The sequence below is a fragment of the Schistocerca piceifrons genome, chromosome 2 (assembly GCF_021461385.2).
Source record: "Schistocerca piceifrons isolate TAMUIC-IGC-003096 chromosome 2, iqSchPice1.1, whole genome shotgun sequence".
In the NCBI taxonomy this organism is placed as follows: Eukaryota; Metazoa; Arthropoda; class Insecta; order Orthoptera; family Acrididae; genus Schistocerca; species Schistocerca piceifrons.
The window spans coordinates 309,438,670-309,458,908 of NC_060139.1; the positions used below are offsets into that span (position 1 = coordinate 309,438,670).

A 20,239-nucleotide genomic window follows, 5' to 3' on the forward strand; every position below is an offset into this window, starting at 1 on the left:
TTCACCAAGATCGCTGGGGGCCAGTTCTTTTTCCAAACTTGACTTATCGGAGGCGTACCATCAGTTGCCGTTGGATGCTTCTTCCAAGGAATTTCTCGTCATCAACACTCCTTGTGGGTTGTATCAGTACCAGCAGTTACCATTTGGCGTCGCTAGCACGCTGGCCATTTTTCAGCGGTTTTTGGAACAGCTCACGGCTTCCGTTCCCGGCTGCATAAACTATCTGGATGACATTGTTGTCATGGGAGCCTCCACTGAGGAGCACCTTCGCAATTTGCGTTCACTGTTTTGGGTTTTGCATTCGGCTGGGTTGAGGTGCAATCTGGACAAGTCACAGTTCTTCCAACCCTCCATTGTGTATCTTGGTTTCCACTTGTCCCGTTAGGGTATACGTCCTCTACGTCAGCACGTTGCGGCCATTAACGCTGTACCCCGGCCGTCTACGGTCAAAGAACTTCAGGCGTTTCTAGGCAAGATTGCTTATTATCACAAATTCATTCCATCCGTGGCGGCGGTAGCCCATCCTGTGCATCAGCTGTTACACAAAAATGTCCCTTTCTGTTGGTTCGACGAGTGTGAGCAGACTTTTGTCCGCCTGAAGGCTCATTTGCAGTCGGCGCCTTGTCTTGCCACATTCCGTCCGGGTCAGCACTTGGTTCTGGCGACTGACGCGTCACAGTATGGCCTAGGGGCTGTTCTTGCCCATCAGTATGAGGATGGGTCGGAACGACCCATCGCCTATGCTTCCAAGACCCCCAACGATGCGCAACGGCGTTACTCTCAAATCGAAAAGGAGGCGCTCGCTATCATTTATGCTCTAAAAAAGTTCAGCATTTTTTTGTATGGTTCTAAGTTTCACTTCATCACCGACCACAAGCCGCTGGTCTCTCTGTTCAGCCCATCGGCGTCGCTTCCAGATAAGGCAGCTCACCGCCTGCCATGTTGGGCCTTATACTTGTCTCGTTTTCACTATGAGATTCACTATCGCCCAGCATGCCAACGCTGACGCATTGTCGCGATTGCCGATGGGCCCCGACTCGGTTTTCGATCGTGATGAACTACTCTATTTCCACATTGATGAGGAAGAATGTCGTGCGGTCGAGGGTTTTCCACTTACAGGTTCGCAGGTCGCGTCGGCTCCTGCGCGGGACCCGGTCCTGCGTCAGGTGATCGGTTTTGTTCAACGGGGATGGCCGGACAGGACCAAGGGCCGGGCGTCGGATCCCCTTCGCAACTACCATGCCTTGCACCTTCGTCTGTCTGTTCGTGATGGTGTTGTTCTTCTGGCCACGGATGGCGCATCTCCACAGGTCGTGGTGCCAGCCTCTCATCGCAAAGATGTTCTCAAACTGTTGCATGAAGGCCATTAGGGTATTTCTCAGACTAAGTCCCTGGCCCACAGGCACGTTTATTGGCCCAGTATTGATTCGGACATCGCCCACATGGTTGCTGCGTGTGGTCAGTGTGCTCAACAACTGGCTGCACCACGTATAATGCCCTCTCCGTGGCCTGACCCGGCGCAGCCATGGGAACGACTGCACGCTGACTTTGCCGGCCCCTTCCTCGGTACTTATTGGCTACTGTTGATTGACGCCTTCTCGAAGTTTCCGTTTGTTGTTCGATGTCCGTCGCCCACCACTGCGGCGACGACGCTGGCTTTGTCCAAAATCTTTGCGCTAGAAGGTCTTCCATCCACGATCGTCACGGACAATGGCCCTCAGTTCTCTTCGCTGGCCTGGACAAGGGATTCATCATGTTACAGCACCGCCCTTCCATCCGCAATCGAATGGGGAGGTCGAGCGCCTTGTCCGCACTTTCAAGAGCCAGAGGAAAAAATTCCTTAGTGATTTTTCCACAGATGATGCTCTGCTGCATTTTCTGAGTTCTTATCGCTTCAAACCTCTGGGTGATCGCAGCCCTGCTGAACTCTTGCATGGCTGCCAACCGTGCACTCTACTGCACCTGCTTCACCCTGTCAGGCCTTGTGCTGTGTCCCCTAGTGCGGGAAAATACTCGGTGGGCACCGACGTGTAGGCACGACGGTATGGATCTCGCCCTAAATGGATTCCAGGGGTGGTCAAGGCTATTCGCGGCCGCCGGCTTTGTGAAATACGTACGGATGACGGCATGGTTGTTCGCCATTACGACCAGATGCGCCCACGAGTGGTGGCCACGCCGTTGCCACCGCCCCTTCCTTTGCCTCCACCAGCCCGAGAAGCCAGTCCTGTCACTGCTGCCGATCTACCGTACGTGTTGATGCAGCCGACGTCGCTACCGCTTCCGAGTACGCTGGAACCGGCCCCGGTTGTGACGCCACCTTCTCCGGGACCCATCTCGCTAGAGCACACCCCCAGGTCCACGACACCTATGGATGCTGCTCCGGAGTTTTCACCCATCATCTCGTCCAGGAGGCACATTCCACGCACGAACTTCCGTCCTGGACATTTTCGACCATACTCTCGTGTCTCTCCTCGGGATCTTCTCGGGGCCTCACAAGAGGCCATGGATGTCTCCGCACTGTCCATGTCTCCAAGGAAGTGAGTGTTGTTGTTGTTGTTTTTTTTTTCCAAGGGGGGAAAAGTGTTGTGACAGTGCCACGACATTTAACAGTGCCACCACGACAGTACGTGCAAACGGCGATAGAGGCACTTCGCAACTCGGCTGAGCGCGGGAGCGCCACCTAGCTACGAACGGCGCCGGCCGCATGTCACGGCACGGGAGTCGAATAAGAGATACTGAGTTGTTATCATGTAATGAGCTATTGTTTCTAAGTGAGTGTGTTTGACTATCCACGCAATTATTGGTGATTAGAGGTTATAATAATGGGGATAATATGCACCAGTCTCACTCCTTTTCAATTTCCATAAAGTTTTGTTTTTGTTACTACATGTATTAATTTGCAACAAACGTTGTGACTTCTGAATAACTTAGCATTTTACAAATTTTTTTATAGGTATTTAACTTTTTAGGGTTGACTGAATTTTTTGAGGTGATGTCTAGCTCTCATTTCCTTTTCCCTGAAATCTTAATACCAGTGGTTATCCAGATCTTCAAATATCAGTGCCTCTTCATTACTGGAAAGACTGCACTTGGAACTGGCATTATCTAAATTATACACAGGTCTCCAGTCTATGTCTGGAGATGTGATTTAAAAGTCTGGATAGTTTCATCATTAATTATTCTAGCTGTTTTCCAGTGGGAGCCACAGTGATTCTCATATATACTTGCACTGTTAATAACAAGTCTTTCTTTGTCATAGAGAGACCATCCAGTACTTGGCTGGTAGTTGTATCATCTGTTTTGGTCTTGTCTAAAAGTATATTATCAATTAGTGTGCTTGTACATGAAGTTATTCTAGCAGAAAAACTAACTATAGTAGCAAAATTATATGTGGACTTCAAATTTTCTAGGTCTGAGCTGTCTCTGGAATTTCTTATAAAGTTTACATTGAAGTCCCCAAGCTCTATCACATCCCTTCTGTGTTTGAAGATGTGTATTAGGAGTGAGCCATGGCGGCTTCATTTCATCTTTTCTTCCCCCTCCATTTGCTGGTGTCCTGTTAGGTGGCAATATTAACCATACCATAGAATGGGCACCAGAATTGTTGTTGTTATAATAACGAGTCCCACCTACGTCTCTTAAAAGACTTAAAAAAAAATAAATTAAATTAATTTCAGTATTAATCAGACTAGCCTTTGAAGGGAACATCTGTGTCTGCAATTACTAGTTACCAAATAACAAGTAAACATTCAATTTCCAGAACAGACCAACCATGAAAGTTAAGTGCCAACAGTTATGATCTACAAGATTTTCTTTTACATACTTGGAATGAATACAACATGGAAATAATGGCAAAATAATTATAAAAAATCTCAAATACTGACCGCTAGAGCAAGTAAGTTCAAAGTTCCCAAATATTAGCATAATAAGTGCAGACTGAAATAATCTGCTGTAGAAAATCTGAAGGTTAATAATAAACTGGATATTATCACCCATTTCAGGAGACACACAAAATATTTGGTGGAAAATATTTACATAAGAGCTTGTAAATAAGGGTATAAACTAAACAAACTTAAGAATATGGTGCTAGTGCGAACAGCTCCACTAAGGCAATGTTGGGCAGCCACAAACACTCCTGAAAAACACCACGCTGGTGCTTAACAGAAGCAGATCCCCTCAGCCAAGTGCTGCCCCATACACCAGGCTCGCTACTCATAAAATTACTAGCTGTTAATAAACACCACTCAAATGAAATATGAGCTAAAAGATACAAGTTAAGAAAATGTAACTCACCCATGCCTTAATGGCTTAATGACATAAAACCTTCAAATCTACCAGAACAATCAAAGAGTAACGTTACCCAAATTTCCATACAGCAAACAGCACTCAGTAACATAAAATGGGAAAACAGTGGCATAAGAAACATCACCCACAAAACAACTTGACAGAATAGGGTGAAATCATTAATCTCAGAAACTTACTTCAAATAGAAAAACAGTCAATAAGTCACCTAGGCTACATAGCCAGAGAGCTGTTTGTGCCAAACTGAAATTTTTATGAGAAACAGAAACTTACCTCTTTGAGATGATACTTAATTGCTAGCATTTACAAGTAAGGCTCTCTTCCATGGCACTTATATTTCAGAATGATCTAAAACACATTTTGAATGACGTACATTAATTCAACAAATTTCCTTAAAATAATTAAAAGATTAAATAATAAATCCAAGAAAATATCTCAAGGTGTTAAAAACAACCACTTTATAAACCAGATTTATCACAGAGCTTTCTTAACAGCACTAAATTCCCAATTTCATTAAACACTAGGTTAACAACAAATGGCCTGATGGCTTACAGTAAAATAACGTTGATTTGAAAGCCACCAGATTTGACATACCAGAAAGATTGTGGGGTAAACAAGTAACAGTAAAGCAAAACTTCAAGTAACACCTATAATGGCAAGCAGCCAATGTTACACGTGCAGAACAAGCACTAACCATTAAATGGATCACACTCAAACAGACCAGTTGATGTTAACAATAATTACAACAGGTGAAAAATTTTTTGAGATCCATAAAGTGAGAGTCACAGAGGCAGACCTATTACAGCACAAGCTCAATGCAAAATGGCAGCATCCTAAAGTTCTCAGCGTGAACATAAGGGAAGACAGTTCACTGAAGCACATTGAAGGGCATAGTGAAAACTTCCGTGCTGCCACTAATGGTTTACTCATAAGTAATTAGTCTTCTCACTAACAGAGCCAATGGCTCACACATCCAACGGGCCGACCACTGTGTATGTTGCCCTCTTGCCACTTACCCAGGCACTTCCCCACTCCACATGCTCCAGCATATTTTCAAGAATACTCACCAGCAATAACACACAGGAAGCTAAGGGTGATTCTTGCCACCTAGCGGGGCACGAGCAAATGAACAAGGAAGAAAAGATAAAATGAAGCCTTCACAGCTCAAGGAGAGCATCTGACTGCTTCCAAAAGAGACTAAAATTCCCTGAGTGTGCTCTGTATGTTATTACTACTGATATATGAGAATTACTGAAAGGCTTTTGTACGGCAGACACTTCCAAATGTTGACCTAAACAATAATTCACACATCAGTCGCTCATTGTTTTTAGCAACACCACCTTTTTCTTCGGAATGATGTTACTAAGTAATAATTATTTCTATACAGGAAGTAATATGGTGCTCACTAAAGCACAGAACAGGGGCATTAGGCATTATCTGTATCCCGTGGTTCATAGACATTGATTATAAGTTGATTGATGTTACTGCAGAAGCCTCTGATGTTTTGGTGATAAATTGCCAGTTTTTGTATTGCAGAAGCAGTTACACAGTTCTTATTTGTTAAGAAAGCTGGGGGATAAGCTGGGATGACTGGGAAAATTTATTTCTTGTAAAATTATTCATTTTTGAGTTTTCTTACATAACTTCAGGAAGAAACCGTTTGAATGTGTTGATCTCAGTCGTATTGTTCTGCTGTTACAAATAATGTAGCAATAAAATTCACAGCTCATTTGTTATCTTGCAGACGTGTAATACGTGTATTTGTTTGTTTTCCAGCAATATTTGAAAATATAACAGAATTTCGTCCAGAGGTTTGTGCTGATGCTGCGAAACAGGGTCTCATGCAGTGGCTGTTACGCCGACTTCGCGTGAAAGCCCCATTTGATGGCAATAAGTTATATGCTAGTGAGATGCTCAGCATACTGTTGCAGGATACTCCAGAGAATCGACAGTTATTGGGAGATCTTGAAGGCATTGATGTGTTATTGCAACAACTTGCGGTAAGTGAAATTTATTGTGGATGTACTGAGGACAAACAAATAACTATTTCTGAATAATTAGATATATTACTATACTATATAATCTTTCCGGCCATAGACTGACGTACTCTTCTAGCATTGTCATTTACTGGTAAAAGTTTCCTCCTCATGGTTGGGCAAAGTTATCACAGTATCCATCGCAGTTCTTGGGTACTTGATATTATCAGAGTACTTATTATGTATTGTAATGAGTCATCCATATCTTCACCTGCTGTTTTTCATCCACTGCCAGATAAGGGCCACTCTGACATCTGCAAAAACCTCATACATCAGTATTATGTACCCAATTATGCCCTATTGTTATTCTCACATCATCTACCCTGTTCCCTTTAAGTCACTGTTCATAATTTGAAGATTAAATTTCTTTAACATTACTTCCATCATTTTGTCTCTCGATTTTCAAAGTTCCATGTTTCACTGCCGTAGATTAAAACTATTCTTGCTTGGAAACATAATCAGGATGGTGACATGTCTGGAAAATCTGGAGTTCTCAGAGGTATTGAAATTACTTGAAAATTACGGAAATTTAAGCAAATTATGAAAGATTCAGGGGTGGGGAATATTGTGAGGCTCCAGGGAGATAAATAGTTTGTTGATGGAAAGATTGTTACAGACCACTGTGAGATTCTACTTTGGAAATAGTTGGTTGTGGGGGAGGGGGGGGGATGAGGGGTCTTTTCAAGAAGGTAAAGAAGTGCATTGACCAGCACTGTTGATTTGTTTTTGCTAATTCCAGTGTGTATTAGTATATTTACCAAGTTTCTTGCAGTGCCATGCTTCATTTAACAGTGACATTAGTGGGAAGAGAATCCAGCTTGAAACATGATGCGTTGTTGCTACCAAAGACTGTTGGCAATACATTCCAGGGATAACATTTCAAAATGTATTCCTGTAATGATTTCTTTATAATTTCAGGTTATCACAGAGTGACATGGTATGGTACATAAAGGTGACAGATAAAAGTTAACAGTTGAATTTCCATTTTAAATGTATTTGCTTTATCTGTTATGTTACGGACTAAAAAAAAAGTTTCATATATATTTTGTTTTCAGTCCTATATGAACTTTATATAAACGCTAATAACTGAATGACAATTCAAAAAGTTTCATTGGGAGCTATGAAAACTAGTTAAGTAAAACTTCTACTCACATTTGTCAAAGATTGCTTCAGGGAAATTTGAAATTTCAACCTGGAAAAACCTTGAAACCTCAGGGAAATTTCCCTGTTTATTGCTCCTTGCAACTTTGTGTGCTAGTTTCATTCTTGTGTGTGGCATTACTGCTTCCGGATGTTTGCTAGATGACCTACCTTTAGGTCTTCTATTGACCCAGTGTTTGATACATTATTTTGTTTGCAAAGGTTTATATGTGGTTTGTGATGCTTCTGGATGTTTACTAGATAACCTGCCTTTAGATCTTCTATTAATCCAGTGTTTGAAACATTATCTTGTGACAGGACTTTTGTGTGCAAAGTTTTATATGTGGTTTGTGATGGTTTCATTATAATCTCAGTTTCCCCCATCTTTAAAGAATTTGATGAGAAACATAAGATGGTTTATGAATTAATGCATCATAGTTTTTTCAATAGAAACTGTAACACAGAAGGGAAAAACCCCACAAATATTATGCATTAGATCAAACATGTCCCTGTAGAATACAATTTTAATGTTGTTATCACTGTTGAGTCTTGCCTCTGCCAAGTGCTGCCAAGAGCCTGAACAGACCTAGGAAAAAATTGTACACCAGCAGGAGCTTTAGTTATAATTTTGCTGCCATTGGAAGAGCTGATCGCAATGCATTGAGTAAATTGTAACATTCAACTTCATAGTGGTTTCATATATCAGGGAACTTGTTCACTAGTCCTGCAGTGGAACTTCATGAGTTTGACTGCATATTGTGTATTGTATGTACTGGGTAGTTATAATTAAAGTGCAGCTACTTGCAGAGGACCAGTGTGGACTGTAATTATCGTATGGCAGCAAAACTTGGTAGATATTCTAATGCATTAATGTGAATCTGATTTATGCAGGAAAAAATTAGTTCCAATTATTGCCATCGTGTGCATATGTGGCACCGTGAATGCAAGAAATGTGTATAGAAATGTTTCCGTATTTAGTGGGTTAGGAATGGAAAATGGACAGAAAAGGTGCAACAAGTGAGAAAGGCGTAATGTTGATTATATTATTAACTTCCACTTGCATGGTTTGTTCAATATGAACACTGAAGACGTTGACAAGATTCTGCGCAGTACCAAATTTGCATCTGGTGGCCAAAATTGGAACTTCTTTTATTCCAGCATAAATCAGGTCTGCATTAATGCATTACACGTTTGCAAAGTTTAGCTGCAATACAATAATTACAGCCAGCACTGAATGTGCATGAGTAGGTACACTGTAATTACACACACCCGGTAAATGGCGCTCTACTACACTCACAGAAAAAGTAAAATGAAATTGGAAGGCTGTGCATGCTGAATGGAAATGAACTGTGATTGCACACTGCCCTACACGTAGTATATTTTTACAGGAGCCAAATGCTCTCTTCATTGATAGAGTATGATCTCCTTTTGTTGTTTGGCACCAATATTATTATAATTTACTTTACACAGAACAAAATTCCAAAAAACACCATCTTTAAAACACAGTTTCAAGAATTTAACTCAATCTGTGCTGCTTTAAATGGAGATGCTGTTCCCAAAAATGCCTCCCTTTCTACAGCACCAAATTTCATCCAGACATATTCTACTTCCTGCTTAAACATGCTCCCTAAAATTTTGCCTTAAATTGGTTTATCACAGGCACAATTTCATAACTGTATTTACTGCCATGTTCATACTATGAGCCAGTTTAAGGCTGAGGCGACACAAGCCACCACTTGATGTGTCAAGCTGAGAGAGGTGCCAAAGACACCCAGGTGCAAGATTTTTACTCAGTGCATATTACAATTAGTACCAAAGATTGACACACTTGAAATAGTATGAGGGAAAGAGGGGATGCCACATGATAAGTCACGTGTGTCAGAAAATGTTCTTAAACCGGTCCTGTTCATGGAAACTTGTTGAGAGGTGAAAGATATTTTCACTCATGACATTAGTAATGAAGGATATCTGTAATGTAAACTTTCTGAAATAATGACAAATATTTAAGATGGTATGTCAATCAGTTTGCCTTCAATGACTTTAAGTTAATCAATATTAGTTGGAAATCATGAACTATACCATATGTAGAGAGTAGTACTTGTGAACATAAGTGTGTGATCGATCTCGCTTAGCTTCTGAACATAATTTAACATTAAGCAGAACAATATTCACACATTTGTATATTACACCTGATCAGTTTCAAGGAATATTTTCAGTGAAATCGATGATTGCAGACCTTGGACACACACACAATCCTAGACACACATTGAAAGAAAAATACACTATAATATCTTTTTGCCCAACACTTGTTATCTAACCTCATAATAAATCAAAATAAAAAATAAATCTACTTTCACATGCCATAAAGCATAAAAAACTGTATAAACCAGTTACCAGTCCTCCTGTTGTATATGTGCTATTAGTCACAGGGTGTACAAGTCAGTGTCTACTCAGAGCCAAGAACATGTTGATTTTATTAAAATGCGGTATATTCAGAAGTAAAGCTCCCAGCCCTTGCTTACTTCCACAAATTGTTGGGTTGCTGTGAGTTCGAAGAAGTGAGAAGTTCAAATTTTCACTGTACGCAATACATGGATCTGCACTTAGAGTAAAAAAGTACTAATTTGACTTCCGAATGCAGCTGCTCCTAGTAGTCAGCATTTGTGAAAATGTCTTGGATGCAGATCATAATGAAAAAATTGTAAAATAAATAAATATGAAATGAGTTCTTTATTTATTTACTGAAATGCAATTTATCTTAGGAAGGTTTGGTAGTAGTTGGGTGATGTAGTCAGAATGGCGTAACTTACAGAAAATTGAAGAACTGTTCCGCATAAACGCTGGTCTTGATTCCTTCTTACGATTTATTACTATTAGTCATAATAGAAATTGCCAAACTCTTAAAATGGCAGCTATTTATACCCACTGATGTACTATGACAAAAATCAGCAATAAAATAACTTTAAAACTCTAATGAGTGTGTGTTAAATAATGTTTCCACTCCAGTGATAAATAAAATTCTGAGCATTTATTAATTGTCTTTCATAACAGACATGAAATGTCCTTGGGTTTGTGTGTCTAGACTCGCGTAAATCAATGCTTAGCTCATTGATCACATGTACTTTTAAAGACAACTGTGACAGATATCACAAAACTCCTATTGAAAATATTCTCTCCTGTGTATAAAAAAAAATAGGTATAATAATTACTGTTAGGTTGTGAGTAATTCAGTTAGAGTTGGCTCACATCAATATCTTATGTTTCTTTTTTTATTATTATTATTTTATTACTAGCTGAGTACCTGGTGTTGCATTTATTATAATTCTGTGAGTCCATCTCCTCCTCCTCCTCCTCCTCCTCCTCCTCCTCCTCCTCCTCCTCTGATCCGTCCATCTCCCTAGCCCTCTTCTCTGTCCATCTTCTTCTCCCCCCCTCTCCCTGTCCATCTCCTTCTCCCCCCCCCCCTCTCTCTCTCTCTCTCTGACCACCTCGCCCCTCCCTCCTCCCTACACTCTGTGTCTCTCCTGGGAAAAGAGAAAATAAAGAGTTAGCATTTTTTCTTTCAGCTAAGATACACATTATAACATTATGATGTTACCTAAATAAAGTAATAAAATTGCTTTTAACTATGCATTCAGACGTATTCTTCAACATTCGAAACAACACTGAAGTGACAGTATAGTGACCTGCAATAAATAAATAACTACATGTGTCACTGAAAGCTGAAGAAAAACTTTAAAAATCTGTTTACTCTCTTTATGACAAAGCAGTTATCAACAAATTCTTCTTAAACTCTGATTTTTTAAGCAAAGAAACTTTTTTTTTTCTACCTAATCTGTTAAGTTGGTGCATATGTTCATAAAATTTTTGTTTCGCATATTGGTATTCCGGTTGCTGTGGGTTGATTTATCAATTGCCATTTTTTATTTGTAATTAATTGTTGCTATTTGAGTTTAAATATTGTCGTTTCCTCATTTAGAGATAGTGAGTTGAGCTGTGGATGCTAGAAAATGGAGTGTCAAGTGGAGAAATTGGAACATTTCCAACATATTCTTATGTTTTATTTCAGTAGCTGGCTGACAACAGTGTAGGCAGCCAGAAAGATTTTTGCTGTGTCCATAGATGATGTCATTGGACCAGAGCACAGAAAGAAAATGGTTTTCTCATTTTAAGGAGGATTGTTTTGACATTAGTGACTCCCCATGTTCAGGAAGACCTTCAGGGTTTGTTGAAAGTCATTTAAACACATTAATCCACAATAATCCATGTCAGTGTACTCGAGAACCGATGGATATGATGAACTGTGATCATTCCACCATCGTGCGACATTTGAACACAATCTGGAAGGTACAAAAATCAGGTGTAGGATACCGTACATTCTCAGCCAAAAGCACAAAAATCAGCAGGTGGCCATATGTGTACCTCTGCTTTCTTGTCATCAACTGGACAGTGAACAACACAGACCATTCCTATCCTGTGTCATTACTGGAAATGGTGACTTCATGCTAACATAAGGAAAAGAAAGTAATGGTGGAGCCCAAACAAAGCAGCAATTCTCTGTACAAAGACCTGCGCCTATTCACAAAAGGTAATGTTATGAATCTGGTGACACAGTGACGGTATGGTGTACTATGAATTACATTCTCGAGGTGCAACCATCACTGCTGACACAATCCAAGAACAACAACCAGGAAGACTGCGAGAGGTGATGCTACTCTACAGTAATGACCACCCGCATTCTGCAAGATTGATGAGAAACCACTATACAGGAGTCTGGTTCGGAAATCATTCCACAGCCATCTTATTCCCCTGGTCTTTCACCATTAGATTTTCAGCATTTCCGCTCTCTGTTGAACAATCTTCAAGGAACTTGCTTTCCAAATGAAAATGCGCTCCAAGCACTTCTCGGCAAGTTCTTCATGTCATAACCATGTGATTCCTACAGTCGCAGAATGGAAAAGTTATGCCAGAGTTGGCAGACTCTTTTAAATAATGAAGGAGAATATATATTGATGACTAAAGTCTCTGTAATGTGTATCTGTTTCCTTTGTTAAACTTATGAAAAAATGGTACAGAATTATCCGTCAACTCAGTAAAAATTTTTCTGTGTAGAGAGTTGTTATGTGATAATAAGTACTATTACTTTTATCATTCGAAAAAGGGCAAAATAAGCTGATGGTGCTATGTTAGCTTCTTCATTGTTAAGTCTATCTTTGATAAGCTTCAGCTAAAATGCTGTTGTAGGATAATATTAGCTATTTCTCCCCCAGTAGACAGATTTGTATGTTTTAGAACCACACAGTTGTGCTTAACATTCCAACAATCTAAATGTGGATACAAAATTTCATCTACGTGATAAACATTTTCTTAGACCAGGGCTTCCCAGCGTGTGGTCCGCAGACCCCTTAGGGGTCTGCCGGCTCTTTCTAGGGGGTCCGCGGCCACCTTTCACCAAATCGTGTAAAATAATGAGTAAAATTATTGAATAAAAATTTGAAATCAAATTCATCACCATTTCTTTTTTTGTGTGAAAAACGTGTACTTTTACTTCAGGTCGTATTCCCAAGCAGCCTTTGCTCCTAAGTGAGAACGTATACACAGTTTAGTGCTGGAGAATGCGGCTTCTCTGATCGACTGTTTCCCAACACTACGGGGGTCGTTTGTGCACTGGCTCACGGCGCTAGATGCGCTGAAACCTTTTACGCATGTGAGGAGCGAGCTTTGTCGACCAATCACAGCGCTCGCTGGCATGTATACGGCCCCAGACATCATTAAATGTTAAACTTGCTTTGCCAGTGCACTACCTGTTTCATAAGTCGATTTTTGACCAGTTATTACTTCTAACATGGATCGGTGGCTGCCGTCAGGATCATTGAAGAAGGGTGCAGTTTCTCCATCGCCGTCACAACAAAGGAAGTTTCCAGTTGAAATGAATGAGGAAGGACGATGACCAAAGGAAGAACAATCACAAGCAGCTCCACAGCGGATTTATTATGTGAAAACACTGCAAGAACTCCATTGGTTGTGACTGGGGCGGCCAAGCGGTTCTAGGCGCTACAGTCTGGAACTGCGCAACCGCTACGGTCGCAGGTTCGAATCCTGCCTCGGGCATGGATGTGTGTGGTGTCCTTAGGTTAGTGAGGTTTGAGTAGTTCTAAGTTCTAGGGGCTAATGACCTCAGAAGTTAAGTCCCATAGTGCTCAGAGCCATTAGAACCAACTCCATTGGTTGCAATATCCTGTGGAAGTGGAATAACCAAGAAGCGTAAGTACAACGAAAGCTATTTAAAAATGGGCTTTATGGAGACAAAGGAGGGTAAAGCTCAGTGTGTAATTTGTGCCCGAGTCCTTCCGAACAGTTCAATGGTTCCAGTTAAATTGCGCCGCCATTTTGAAGGTACTCACCCGGATTTACAGGCTAAAGAAATCGATTTTTTCAAAAGGAAGACTGCTGAACCAGCTGCTTCTCAGCATTGCATGAAAACTCATGCAAAAACAATTAATGAAAATTCATTAAAAGCTTCTGTCTTGGTTGGTTATCGAGTGGCAAAAACAGGCAAAGCCCATACCATTGCAGAAAATCTCACAAAGCCGTGTGTTAATGATATTGTTTCTTGCATGCTAGACGAAAACGCGGTAAAGCTTGTATCTTCAGTGCCATTATAAAACAATACTGTCAAGAGACACATTGTTGACATGTCAAATGATGTGAAAGACACCCTTGTTTCTCGCATCCAACATAATTCATTTTCTCTGCAGATAGATGAATACACTGATGTTGCAGGATTAGCGAATTTATTGGCTTTTGTCCGTTATGAATATTCTGGATGTTTTTAGGAGGACCTCTTATTGTGCAGACCACTACCCGCCAACACAACAGGTGCTTAAATTTCCGTCTGTTGGATGATTTTTTAAGGACTAATGAAGTTTCATGGCCTAATTGCATAGATGTGTGAACAGATGGTGCAAAAGCTATGACGGGTCCTACAGTCAGAGCAATAACGAAAATTAAAGAAAATGCCAAGAATTGCAGTAGTAGTCATTGTGCTCTCCACAGATACGTTTTAGCTACGAAACAAATGCCTGTTTCGTTCAATAAAGTTTTAGATGAGTCCATTAACTACATAAAATCAAGGCCATTGAAGTCAAGACTTTTCACAATACTGTGTGAAGATATGAGAAGCCTTCATCCTTCCCTGCTTCTCCACACACAAGTGAGGTGGCTCTCACGTGGGAATGCACTCTCTTGGTTGTACGAATTAAGATTGGAAGTCTTAGCTTTCCTTTTATAGCATAACACCAAATTAGCAGACCTTATTAATGACAAAAATTGGCAGTGTATACTTGCCTATTTGTCAGATAATTTCTTCAAAATGAACGAAATGAATATTTCACTCCAAGGGCAAAGTGAAACAAAGGTCACTGCTATCGAAAATGTTCGAGCATTCAAGAGGAAAATCAATTTTTGGGCAGAGAGTGTCGAGGAGGGGGAGGTCGAGTGTTTTCCTCTTCTCAAGGAGTTTTTGAAAAACAAAACATTGGCGCTTGGGAAGAATTAGTTTCAGCAAATTCTGGAACATCTCCGAAGCTTGATGTCATTGTTGGAGCATTATTTCCCAACAGCTGAAGACGAGAAGTTGCAGAAATACGAATGGGTGGTCAACCCATTCACTGTATTCAAAAAGCCAAACATTCTATTACCAAATGAATATGAGTTGTTGATAGAAATTGCCACAGACCCTACCTTGAAATCAAGTTTTGACAGTGACGGTTACTCACACTTTTGGATCCGTTTGGATAACAAGAAATACTACCCCCTTGTTGAAAAGGAAAAATGTGTACTTCTCTGGTTTGCCACAACATACATGTGTGAATCTGGATTCTAGATCTATGCTGCACACAAAACTAAGTACCTAAGCTGTCCAGATGCGGAACCCGACATCCGTCTCCAGTTGTCAAGAACTGAAACTAACTTTTCAAAATTGTGTCAGCAGAAGCACCCTCAACCATCACAAGAGGATTCCATTATTATGCCTACAGACTCATCTATAGTAAAGAAGAAAGCATTTTTCTTCATAGAAGCTCATTTCACTGAGCATCTACGAAGAAAAATACCTGAACTATAATTCTGTAGGAATTTTGTTTCTGTTTTCTATCACTTACAAAATAATTATTAATTGAATACTGTTGGCATTGATATTTTTGTTACGAAAATTAAAATGATCTCCAAAGCTAATTTCTTTTCTTTATATAATATACCGTCCCCTCAGTTAAAAATATGGCCTGCCTATACTTCAATTACAATTACTTGTTATTACTCTGACACTATATTGTGGCAACTGGCTGCGAGTGTAAACAAATGATGACTTTCCACGTGCCACCTTGTAAAAGGTAAACCACCTCTGCCAGAATTGTTTCCTTTAAGAAAAAAGTCTTACATTCTGTGAAATGCTTTGCCTTCTTATATAGAAATAAGAGAGTCTGTTTGATTCTTGAGTTTCTCTTGGTGTATTTGATAATCAAAATATCCATGGGTGTACTGCTGGTCTACAGTGTCCAACGGGCACAATATTTCGGCGATCATACATGTCGCCATCATCAGGTGAACTGACAGACGGACGCACCAGCACGTTCACAGGAGCTCAGTCCGTCAGTTCACCTGATGATGGCAACATGTATGATCGCTGAAATATTGTGCCCGTTGGACACTGTAGACTGGCAGTACACCTGTGGATATTTTGATTAAGAGAGTCTGTCTGTTTGTTTTCCTAATTTGTTTACAGTCGAGGCTGACTGCCACAATATAGTGTCCAAGTAGTAGTTGAAGTTGTCAGCTGTGGCTAAACTGTTGTCACGCCGCCTGCCAGTTGCCAGCTACCAACTGTTGCAACGCCGCCTGCTAGCTGCCGGCTATGGACTGACAGCTGCCGTTCAGTAGATACACAAAGACATAAAAATAACTAGATTTTCTGATCTGTTTACATGGGCACAAAAATCGATTGTTGAACTGGAAAATGGCTTTATAAAAGCAGATTTCCAGAATCGATTTTGAAGTGTTTATATGACCAACCAAAAGCGGAACTGGGACATCGGCTAACGAAATCAGATTTTGGAAATGCATGTAAACTGGGTGAATGTATTCCCACACATTGCACAACAGATGTCACAACTTAATCATGGGTCTGCCTCTTTTCTTCACAGCCGCGCGGAATGGCCGCGCAGTCTCAGGCGCCATGTCATCGTGGATTGCACGGCCGCTCCCGCAGGAGGTTAGAGTCCTCCCTCGGGTGTGTGTGTGTGTGTGTGTGTGTGTGTGTGTGTGTGTGTGTGTGTGTGTCGTTTGTCCTTAGCGGAAGTTAAACTTAGGTTAATAGTGTGTAAGACTAGGGACTGATGACCTCAGTAGTTAAGTCCCATAGACTTTACATACATTTGAACATTTTTCTTCGGATTTCACGAAAAACCACACACACACACACACACACACACACACACACACACACACACGAACACGACTGTTACGAAATATGCATGCTCCTTACACGACAGTAGCCAAACAGTGGAAGTGAACAGACCACAAGTGCCAACTTGTCAACAGCGAACAGCTTGGATGTGACGCTGATTGCTCTTGGAGGAAGGCAGCTCCAATGTGTGAAATGTCAATTACCAAGTAATTTTAATCAGGCTATAGTGTGTTGAACAAAGGGAGTAAATCCACTAGTAAGTGTCTGGATACAGTGGGAATTCAAATTGGATCGTTAATTTCAAGTTTTTTCATTCATCTCTAAACCAAAGATTATGATACTTCAGGGATGGGGGGAGGGGGGTCATTGGGAACATGGCACTTGCATTAAGAGGCTTTCGGTTCCCATGGGTTTCGCTCTGAAATATTAAGTTACTGTGCTCTTGACTGGCCAGGGGTCTGCCATGGATTTTTGGCTGAAGAAGGGGTCCGCCAGCTGAAAAGGTTGGGAAGCCCTGTCTTAGACCACAGACCACAACTGTCTAAGAAGACGGTGATTATCTCATAGATGAAACTTTTGGAATGTATTTTCCAGTCTTAAGATCACACTAATGGTATTTTAAATGGTTTCAGCATTGTTGCAGCTCATTATCTGTTTAAAAAGAAACAAAAAGAGGGATAGTTAAATACTAGGAAGCTAAATTACAGTTTCAAACTAACATCTGTACACAACTATACAAACTTAAAAACATTTCATAGTAACATCACAGAGCAGAACTGAACTGGCCAGGATTGGGCACCCACGTTGTAAACATATCAACACTCAGGGCCAGTTTAATGCTCAAGTGACACAAACCCAACCTGTGATGCAAAGCTGAGAAGGGTGCCAGTACAAGATTTGTATGCAGTGGATATCACAGCAGCGAAAACTGACATGGTTGAAAGTGTACGCAGGAAAAGGGGGTGCCAAATCATAAGTTGATTGTGTGGAAAAATGTTGTCAAAGCAACGCTATCGACCCTTGATTGTTGGCATTGACATCTACATTTCACTACAAAATAGTGTATAGTTGATAAGTTTTAAATCACAAAAATAAGATTAAAATATTCACAATATAAAATTAACTGTGAGATAAACCCTTGTGAAATTGAAAGCTTCTTGTATTTAAAGAAAAAATAAAGAAAGAAAGAAAGAAAAAAACACCCCACATAACTACTACTGTAGGTGAGCTAGATGTCTACCAGAAACAGATTAAGTGGCACTTGCTTACAGATGAGATGTGTGACTTGTTTAGCAGTTGCTTGATGTAAAAGTTGTTCACACTTGCTGTATAGTGCATACTTGCAACTGCTGGTGACCCATTTGCCACTAGCCTGTAGGTGGGTGTTATTTAACATGTTTAAGTTATTATGCAGTGTATTCAGATACATCTAGTTGTTTACAGAAGTTTGTAAAATACCAGGAAAATGAAGTTTAGTGTGGTATACTTTGGTCATAAGTCCTCTTTCCGGGAGTTCAACTGCCTGGTGCAAGTCGATTTATCTTTTCTTTTTCCTTCCAATTTAAACAGAGTGTTTGGTGATGACTTGCTAAGGAGTCGTTTGTGGAACCTGAGACTGAAAAATAAAGTAAAATAATTTCGCATTCAAAAAAGTATTGGTGACATACAATGACAACAAATGTTGTCACAATAGGTGTGAAGGCTTACTAAGGCTGTGTAAATTTGTATTTGATGTTCTTTATTTGTCTGTGTTGAGATCTACTTATAATTTATTTTAGACAACAATAATTTGAACTCGGTAATAAGGTAGACTCCAAATCCACAACTCCTGTGGATATACTTATAATCATTTGTTGTACATGCTTGCAAGGTGATATATATATACACTGTCTGACAGTCTGGAATAGAAAAGGGAGTCAAATTTACAAAGAATTTGGTAGTATGAAGCTACTTATCACTATGATCTTCACCACCTCTGGCCTGACTGCATGCACTGATTCAATTGGGAAGAGCAGCTTTTTGCAGATGATTCTGTAGTATACAGAGAAGTTACAGCATTAGAAAATTGCAGCGAAATGCAGGAAGATCTGCAGCGGGTAGGTACTTGGTGTAGGGAGTGGCAACTGACCCTTAACATAGACAAATGTAATGTATTGCGAATACATAGAAAGAAAGATCCTTTATTGTATGATTATATGATGGTGGAACAAACACTGGTAGCAGTTACTTCTGTAAACTATCTGGGAGTATGCGTACGGAATGATTTGAAGTAGAATGATCATATAAAATTAGTTGTTGGTAAGGGGGGTGCCAGGTTGAGATTCATTGGGAGAGTCCTTGGAAAATGTAGTCCATCAACAAAGGAGGTGGCTTACAAGACACTCGTTCGACCTATACTTGAGTATTGCTCATCAGTGTGGGATCTGTACCAGGTTGGGATGACAGAGATGATAGAGAAGATCCAAAGAAGAGCGGTGCGTTTTGTCACAGGGTTATTTGGTAAGCGTGATAGTGTAATGGAGATGTTTAGCAAACTCAAGTGGCAGACTCTGCAAGGGAGGCACTCTGCGTCACGGTGTAGGTTGCTGTCCAGGTTTCAAGAGGGTGTGTTTCTGGATGAGATATCGAATATATTGCTTCCCCCTACTTATACCTCCTGAGGAGATCATGAATGTAAAATTAGAGAAATTCGAGTGCGCACTGAGGCTTTCCGGCAGTCGTTCTTTCCGCAAAGCATATGCGACTGGAACAGGAAAAGGAGGTAATGACAGTGGCACATAATGTGCCCTCTGCCACACACCGTTGGGTGGCTTGCAGAGTATAAATGTAGATGTAGTTTCATAAAGCCATTGTACTGTCCTGAGGCAAGCTGGACCATAGCTGTTGTAACTGGTCCTTGATATCTTGCATACTAGCATTGGAACAGAGTAGAAATCTGAGTCAGTCCCGCAGATATCCTATTGGGGACAGATCTGGGGATATTACTGTTCACAGGAATGACTCAACATCATAATTACAGTGTATACTGGCACAACCGATGTATGAAAGAGCAATGTCATGTTGAAAAATGGCCCACGGTAATGTGGGATGAGAGGTGCAACATGAAGATGCAGGGTTTCTGTGACATACTGTTGTGCCATCAGAGTTCCATCAATCACTGGTAGCTGTGGCCTGAAGTCATACAAGATGCAACCCCTTACCGTGATGCCAGCATTAACACCAGTGTGCCTCTCCGAAACATTGGAAGAAGGGGGCCTCTCCCCAGGCTGTCACCATACTCACTGACGCTGGTCATACA

The 20,239-nt window shown here is 40.7% G+C and overlaps 1 protein-coding gene across 2 annotated transcripts in view; it reads left to right on the forward strand.

Moving 5' to 3' along the window:
• The window catches only part of LOC124777150 (beta-catenin-like protein 1), a 102,326-nt gene that overhangs the window by 53,872 nt on the left and 28,215 nt on the right, over nucleotides 1-20,239 (forward strand). For both annotated transcript variants that reach the window (XM_047252450.1, XM_047252452.1), the window contains exon 6: nucleotides 6,079-6,302. In XM_047252450.1, the coding sequence (XP_047108406.1) occupies nucleotides 6,079-6,302 (224 nt within the window). The remainder of the gene's footprint in view (nucleotides 1-6,078; nucleotides 6,303-20,239) is intronic.